We start from the raw sequence: 8,926 nt of genomic DNA, 5'->3' as shown, positions 1-8,926 counted from the left end.
AGTGGATTACATGGGAATAAGAGAATATTATACTATGACAGACTTTTTAAACTCCAAGAGAACTTTTTTAAAAAATAGTGGAACAAAACAGAAATAAAGAATTAAGAGTGTAAACATTAAATGAGAACATCAAACATCAAAACTTCTAGGATGTAATCAACTTAAACATCGGGTCAGATCAATAATCTCTATAGTTTTTATGGTCGGCATCTCTGAGAATCTGACGGAGACATTTTCCAGAAAATGCCCGTATGTGAAGAATTCTGTATATGATTTGAGGAGGGCCCCACACATCCAGAAGCCCCCAGGCTATAAATGCTGGTATTATCAAAAGTGAAAATAAATTAACTAAGCAGGCAATTAAAATTCGAGGAACATGAAACAAAACTCTCAAGGAAACTGGGGGGGGGCGGGGGGCAGGCGGAGGGTGGTGGCAAAAAACAGCAAGATGAAAGTCAGAATGAAAACAGCAGAACTATCAAATCCATGAGTTGTTTCTTTGGGGGGTGGGCGGGGGAATCAAAAGAAACTAAAAATAAGCAACTGCTAGTAAAAAAGTCCATTAAGAAAGATAATGCATAAATATTGTTAGAAGTGAGGCAGAGGATACTTCACCAAAAACCACAGGTTCAAAACTCAGCGAGTCCTCGGCACAATTGCATAGTAATACATTGGGAAACCTGAGTTTTTCCCTTGTAAAATTCTAAATTAACAAAATTGACAGAAGAAATAGGAAACATAAATGAACAAAAAAAAGAAAAATAAATTTCTGTATTTTTCCAAACTGCTTCCTCCAAAAGCAGCAGAACCTGACGAACTTGCTGGTATATTGTTTCAATTTTTTGAGGTTCAAGTAGTTTTAATCTCCGAAAGTTTCATCAGTACTTCACTAGTATTTTCTGGGTGCTTACTCCAAGCCACATACGGGCCCCGCCCAACTGTCATGTAAGACAACACCTCTCCAATGTCATAGATTATGACTGCAAGTTCACCAGCTCATCTTGTGAAGCAAATATGTCACCCTTGCACCTGGTAAAACTTTTTCAACTTTGCAGTGATGCAAGAAATACCTACAAAAAATATTATTGTGTGTGTATAACTAACTATATCCACATTGTTTCCTCTACAATTAAAAACCATGTATTTTAAAAAATCAGAAAGGAAATTACTTATGTAAATAAAGTATATAAATTAATAAGAACATCAAGAGCCCTAAGTGCATAAAATATGATTTAAATAAGAGAACTAACTTGAAAATGCTTATTGCAAAACGTTCAAGCTCAAATTAAATAAGACCACAACTGCTATTATACATGTTAAATTAAGTTGATTTTCCCTGCTCAGCAAACATTTCCTTGTGTCTGAATTTTTTTACCCTCAAAGCTTCTAGTCTTGGTCTAGGGTGGCCAATTTTCCTAACACCTGGCTTTATAAAACAGGTGGATTGAAACATGCCAAATCCACTGTCAAGGAAACAAAAGTTTAAAATAGAGTCACTGCCAATTCCATCTGCCTCTTGGGAATACTGGGGGACTCTGGGACAGACGAGGTCTGACCTCTGTCAGTAGCAGCCCAAACCACACTGTTCCAGCAGATTATTAAAACATAACGTTCTTTTCTCGCTTCCCTGCTTGTTTGGGGTGGGGAGGGGCAGGGGACTGTACCCCGCGTCTGCCTCGGGTCTTCCCATCTCATGGTAACTTAGACTTCATGGGGAAAATAACAGGTGCAAAGGGAAATGAGTCTTATGCGGCCTCCTTCCTGAGGGTTAGACTTACTTCCTCATTGACTTCTTTCTTACCAGCTTCATTACTTCACAGTTCTAGCCAGAAGCAGTGTCAAAAAAACTTTTTAAACTTGACCTGGGAATTTCAAGCAAAGTGAAGGAAGGTGGGTGAAGCAGTGAAGCAGAGCTGGATGCCCTGGGCAAACATGACGTCCCTGTAATTACCTAGTACAAAAGAATTTTCTAAGTGTGTCTCATTAGGTATTAATGACATGAAATAATTACTGTTAGAGTGATCTTTTTGTCAAGGGGATATAAACAAGAGCATCATTTAACACCAAGATAACATGGTAATACGTTAAAATCACATCTTGGTAGGATCCTAACGTGGGGAATCCAAAAGCCAAAGATGCGTGCTTTTTAAAGAGCAGCTTGAACTGTATTCCTGACAAGCAGCAAAGACGGTTTCCAGGGTGTGGCCTGAGCTTCGGCAGTGGGTCTTATGAGAAGTTTGTTTTAAAAACTTCTACTGACAAAGTGCACTTAAAAGAATTTTATTGGCTCTTTGATATGAGTTGGAAACAAACCCCTTGCCCCATGACTTCCTGAAGAGTAGGAAAATAAAAGTATGTCATCGCCTTGTTGAAGCAGACGGATAGACGTGAGGCAGAACCCGGGCCCTGGAAATGGCCCCCCGCTGACAGCACCTCATGCACCTGCTCAAAATCTTCTCTGATTTTCAAAATGTTGGGAAGCATTCAATAACTAACTTTTCCTACCTCGGAGAGATTTGGCTATAGCTGCTGGATTGGTACAGACGGTGGTAGCTGTGAAAACCTTCCCGCTATAAATCGAACCAACACCAACTGCTAGGAAAGCACCAGACAAGCTATGAGCCAAGTATCCAGCTAATGAAGGCTTGAAAAAATCTCACCTAATGTTGATTAGAGGACACAAGAATCACCTGACCAGATCACGTAGGATCTGGGGAACGCGCGGTTCTTTAGGGATTCTTTGGGCAAGCAGAGTGGCAAACACTGCAGAGAACTATACACAGAGCAGTGGTGATCGGATGCGACAGAGATTAGCGCCATCTCCAACCATAAATTTGGCCTCCTTTTTCTCTCTCTTCAGTGTTACTATCACAACATGGGCAGCTTTTCAGTTTGCAAAGCATTTCTCATGGAATCACCCTCGTCCCTTGGTTATGGAAGAAACCACTGGGGCCGAGTTCTCTCCCCGGTTTTCTCTCTAAATTTAGATAGTGTTCTGCTGACTTGAAGTTATGTCAACTCCCAGGGCTTACCCATTTTCAGTGAGAGATTCCACCACGCAGGGCAGGGCAGGGCAGGGCAGGGCAGGGAATAAACCCTTGAGACCCCTTCTAGAATGAGTGGTTTTTCCTACTGGATGGACCAAAAGAGGAAAGAACAGAGTGGACGGTGCGCAGTCAACAAGGGACTTGCCCGTATGCGGTGTGCCAGATGGCAAGCTATGTCACCAGTCAGCAAAACAGCCAGAGACATGGCTGTTATTTCTAAAGGAAATCAAAAAGAAACCGGCTGGGACTGTGACAAGAGAGAGGCAGAATATCACACAGCCTTGTGCTGCGTTCTGGGATTGGTCATGACCTTACAGTCCGAGGCACGTGAGCCTGACCTACTCAGCGCCAGGGTTCCTCGTTCAAGGCTGTGTGTGTACTCGCATCTAAAACCTGACCTAGGAGTGGACTTGTGACGGGAATAGAAGACCGTTCCAGAACAGCTGCCGGTGCAAGCAGAGCAGTGAATTCCACCTTCAATCCACAGTACGCACACCTTTCGGACAGGTGTAGGTAATTTCACTGGAAAGGCAGGATGGGAGGGAAAACAGCCACTCGAAGTTTCAGTAATTCAATAATTTATTCCTCTAAAAAAGTGTGTAAAAGTATATAGCTCTCATCCACAAGGTATATATGAATGACATTTAAAATGGAGGCCTTTTATTATTGTTTCTTTTTATCAAAGTCTTTTAGTGTACTGTACCAGCGCTATACTGTAGTTTTTTTAAATGAACTTCACATATTTTTGTATTCTTTCAAATTGTTTGCTATATATAAAAGAAGCTCACTGCAAAATGCTTGAAGGAAAAAAGAAAACAAAAGAAATTCAGAACTTCCCAGAAATGTACAGCTTTTACATTTAAAAAAGGTTCTGAAATATACATACAAGCATGCTGGACAACTCCCACCCTTCTCCCCGCCCCGCGGCCCCTTTTTAGTTCCAACCATGGTTAAGAGTTCTGATTTCTGCAGAATTTCCAAAATTAAAAATAAAAAAAAATAAAATAACTTTTCACTCTGTAGCAAATCCAGGGCTTGTACATTTCAGATTAATTCAGTAAAAAACTCACAAGTAAAATAATGCATATTTAAGGGAAATATTATACAGACTTTTTCACACAGAAGTACATAATAAGATTTTTTAAAATCTATTGCCATTCATTTATTTTTGCACAAAAACGTATAAATATGTCACCAGCTTTTCTTAACTTAAAAAACTTAAATAAAAGACACCAGATGAAAACTACCCTTTGCTGCCTTTTTAAAATTTTTGTAGGTTTTTTTTTTTTCACTTTTTTTTTTTTTTTTTTTTTTTGCTTTTTCTGCTTAGAATTGGGTTTCTAGGGAAGAAAAGCCCCTGCATTAAAAACAGCCCATTAAAAAAAAAAAAAAAATTCAAAGTTCTGATGAATTCTGGGAAAAAAAGCAACCCCAAAGTGGTAAAAGATTACAAATATCTACTTTACAATGTGTCTTCTCACCAAGATAATTTTATACAAGTTTACAATCTTCATCATCTTATGCTCTTCAAAAGGCCTTGAGAATTTTCCTTTCTGATTAAGAAAAAATAGCACTGCAATATTTTTAAAGTCAATTTTACACTGTACACATTAGATACAAATGGTTTGATATATCAGATTCTTTTAACCTATACATTGCGAAAGTCGACCCCTCCCCCCTTCAATTGGTGGCACAGAGAACAAAATTATCCATTTACAAGTTATTTCTCTGCTTTCACATTCCCACCACACAATTTTTTTAATATAATGTTTTAAACGTTAGATTATTTCAAGAAAAATACTTTTACAAAATCATATCAATTATTACATTTTTCCTTTTTTTGTTAATAACCAGGACATGGAAGTCTCTTGGAAGAACTTTTAAAATCTGCATGATTCTCTCCACAGATGACAAGAGCTCAAGGCCTGGTCAAAGTGGCTCCGGGAGGCCGGTCCATGCCCGCTACCGCCCTCAGACAGAAACACACAGCAACACAAGGGTTAGAAACAGGGTCTCAAAGACAACCCTCTGGGCCTGGAAGGAGGAGTCATAAAATACTTCAATTAGCCATTAATGCTTTAAAAAGGCATTTTTTTTTTTTAAAGTCCCACCATGAAGGCTCAACTTCAAGTACTAATTTAATGGTTAAGTTGTAATATTTCTTTGAAATAATATTCCTATGGTCCAGAAAATATTCACCATATTTATAACTGATTTTATGAGCACACACTTTCCACTGTGATATGTACATGAGTCCCTTTTGCTCTAATGAGAGGAGAGAACTGGCTTTCGATAAGAATTCACTAGAAAATATATTTCCGTGTGACTGTATAAAACTAGTTAAGGTACTTGCCTCCTCGGCTCTGGGCGGAGCTCCACTGCCTTCGTGTGAAAGTGTCACCCTCCACGCGACGGCGAGCCACAGACTTAGCGTGGCAGACTTTTAAGACCCAGTGTGTTCTGAACAGAATCTACTGCCGGGTGGCTATGGACATGTACTTTTTAGGCATGATCTCCCCGATCTGTTTTCACTCTTTCTCCAGCTTCTAGGACAGAGGTATGTAGTCAAAGAATCCTATGGTGGATCTGAGTTGGGTTTCAGCTACTGTAACTGGTCCTCAAGAATTATAAAGTGAAAAGAAAGTCACAAAAAGCATATGACAAAACAACTTAAAATAAATAAAACGATGCAGTCTCCAGACCTTTCGAATCTACACACGGGTATGAAGTCAACCAAAGTATTCATGCCAATCTGGATGGGAGCACTAGGGAGACGGAGACCCCGGTATGAAATCATGTACTTGAGCTGGTTCTTATTTTTAAAAAGTCCCAGATAATGGAGTTCAGGTAACCCACAGGCCATACACCGAAAACAAGAGGATTTCATCCAAAGGGCTCTGCGGCCCTCGTCTTTAAACAGAGGCTGAAAACACAGACTCTTGTGCAAAAGGACACTGTCTCTTCTGTTTCCCTCTTACAAGCCACCGACAACCACCACTTCCTGTGGACCAGTGGCTGGGGGCTGCACACACCACACACTGGCTGAAAGTCACTGCTTATGGGAGTTCCCAGGTCCATGAGAGAAGTGTCAAGGAGTCGCTGTGGTCATGAACACTGCAGAACGAACATGTGCCTGCCGAGGGCACCACAGTGTGGGACTGTGGAGACTGTTCTGAAGAAAAGGATGTGGGCTATTTCCAGAGTACAGCAGGTTCCTCGGACTGAGGCTGCGGGAGAAGGAACTGAGCCAGAGAGAACAAGTGCTTTTCCAATTAAAGTATATTCATGATGGCATTGTACAACTGAGTGAGCACCACAAAGTGGACGGGAAGGCAGGAAGTACGGTCCTGGGTGGCTGGATTGCACGTGAGCCAGGACAGTGCGTTGTACTGCTCCAAAACAAACCTGCCGAAGAGAAGACACAGGTGAGGGCAGGGGCTGGGGCAAAGGCTGAGCGGCTCTCAAATTCTCACAGGGCCCAGATTCTGGGGCACAAAGGCTTCAAGCTGCTCTCCCACTTGCCCCAGGCACATTCACATGGTCCTTGACTCAACGGCCCCCTCTCCTGCCAGACCTGCATTGTTTCTTAAGATAGCGACTGTCCACAAAAGTGGCCACTAAGCAATGAGAGGAGCTAAGCTTGAAGCGAGATGGGCTGTAAGTATAAAATACACAGTTCAATGACTCAGGAGTCTAAAAAGCATGCAGTATCTTATATCAATTACAGTCAGAAATAAAACTTGGGATTTACTGAGTCAAATAGAATATATTATATAATGATATAAAGTTATTAATATTTTAATTAATGTTATTAAAATTAATGCCACTAAAATTATAATTATACAAATATGCTAAAGACTCTGCAAGAGAATACACACTTCTGAGATGCAGTTTCTAACTGTGGAACGTATGTTTCGGTGAATTTTATTTATGCAATCTAAGTCAGAGAATGAGAAAGTTTTTTCAACACTGAGAACTTTCTGTTTCAGACACGATCTTCTAACTATCCCCACCCCCTGAAAACTGACCTCTTTCTTTGTTACTATGAAATGCCTCCTGTGAACAGGAAGCACAGCAAGTGTAATTGCCCACAACTATCTACGTGGACAAAGTGCATTACACTGCACGCCTCAACACACATGGGAAGGGCGGCATCTTTTCTAAGACATCACAAACTAAAACACCTTAGAGAAACAAGAGTGTCATTTCAAAATGGACAGCTATGTTGCCTGGGCTGGATCTACCTTAAAACATCAGATGTGGTCTTGGAGTCCAGAGGGTGTGGAACCCGTTGAGAATTCCTGGCAGGGAGAAGTTCATCCGTCTGTGCTACAGAGATGTGGTGATGTAATGAAGCCTGGAGAAAGAACAGACACCGTCACCTTCAGGCCCAGACAATCACAGTGCAAAAGAGGGAGGCCCGCGGCTGCCTAAGCAGATGTGCTTGAGTCCTTAGAAGTGAGGGTTTCTGTATGTCTGTGAAATCTAAGCTGCTCAGTAGCCCCCAACGTGGTCACAAGTCCATACGCTAGAGGTGAAAACAAAGCAAACGCTGGGGCTGTTTTTCTTGTTTCGTCCACCACACTGTTTCTTTAATGGAAACAGTCAAGTATCCACGAAAATAGTGTAACAAGGTCCCAAGTGCCCACATCACCAAGCCATAACAATTGCCACTATTTGTCACTTTCTGAGTTTGAAAATTTCCCCTTGTGTTTATTTTAAAATAAAATAAAGTTTCCCTTCATCTTAAAACAAAATCCAAATATGTTATATCATTTTGCCTGAGAATAACTGAGTAGGCATTTCTAACTGATAAGAACTTTTAAAAACTGTAATATCCTACACAGGAAAAATCAACAAGGATCCCTTAAGATCATTAACTAATACTCAACCCATGCACAATTTTCTCTGATAATCTCAAAAATGTTTTTTTTTCTCTTTTTAATAATGAACAATCTGGTCTATACATTGCAAATGATTAAGTAATGGGCCTCAATCTATAAAAGGCCCCACAGTCTAGATGTGGCTGGTTTTTATCTTGGTGGTACTTTTTAACATATTTTTCTACTTTCCAGGTTTTGCATAAAACAATAGTTGGATCCAGAGGGCTCAGTCATTTCTGGGACTGGCAGGCAAGAGTACTTCATAGCTGGGGCTGTGCCCTTATAATCAGATCACATCAAAAGGCACCTAATGTTGGTTGTCCCCCTGGGAGTACATGTCACAGGGTTCAGGAGGTACCAGCACACCCTAGCCATTATAAAGTTTTGCATCAATCTGTCACCTAATGAATTTAGGATGGTTTACTTTCTTAAATAACTAAAAAAAAAATAAAAAAATAAAAAAAAAAAAATAAGTTAAATGTAGTATATAAATACTTGATTCTCTTATTTACAATTTTCAAATTAACAAGTTGACACTCTAATAGCTACAAAAGGTGACTACCATATATTTTTGTTGTTGTTTTTCATGAACTCAAGGATTTATTTCAATCTACGGCTAGCATTATTCTTTTTAATGATCTAAACTTCCTATCCTTGCCCTGATTATACTGCAAGTTTGTTACTGGGGCCTTTGAGATGACCTTAAAGACTTGCAGAGATGACGTGATGTACCAGGTACATGCCGAGTACTTCTTATTTCAGACCTGCAATCAATCACTTCTTCAGGGAACCCTTGTTCTTCTCAACTACAGATGATCATTGGAACCACAATCCTGGTAGCAGAAGTGCTCACTGCTGCCAAGCTGTCACTGCTCATAAGCCTTTTCAGTAGACAGAACTAAACATGCGCATACTTCTTTAGAGAGAAAAGTAAACAAAATAAATAAATCTAGGTTCACACTACTAATTCTAATTCAAAATAAAAACTACATAAGA

The 8,926-nt window shown here is 40.1% G+C and overlaps 1 protein-coding gene across 3 annotated transcripts in view; it reads right to left on the bottom strand.

Moving 5' to 3' along the window:
- Nucleotides 1-5,076: 5,076 nt before the first annotated feature.
- The window catches only part of Med13l (mediator complex subunit 13L), a 284,233-nt gene continuing 280,383 nt past the window's right edge, over nt 5,077-8,926 (bottom strand). For all 3 annotated transcript variants that reach the window (XM_047560071.1, XM_047560072.1, XM_047560073.1), the window contains exons 30-31: nt 7,292-7,404; nt 5,077-6,452 (exon numbers count right to left, since the gene is read on the bottom strand). In XM_047560071.1, coding sequence (XP_047416027.1) covers nt 6,320-6,452; nt 7,292-7,404 — 246 coding nt within the window. In that variant the 3' untranslated portion in view covers nt 5,077-6,319. The remainder of the gene's footprint in view (nt 6,453-7,291; nt 7,405-8,926) is intronic.

The sequence above is a fragment of the Sciurus carolinensis genome, chromosome 8 (genome assembly GCF_902686445.1).
Source record: "Sciurus carolinensis chromosome 8, mSciCar1.2, whole genome shotgun sequence".
In the NCBI taxonomy this organism is placed as follows: Eukaryota; Metazoa; Chordata; class Mammalia; order Rodentia; family Sciuridae; genus Sciurus; species Sciurus carolinensis.
The sequence above is the reverse complement of the archived record's forward strand: the minus strand, read 5'-3'. Positions and strand labels throughout refer to the sequence as shown.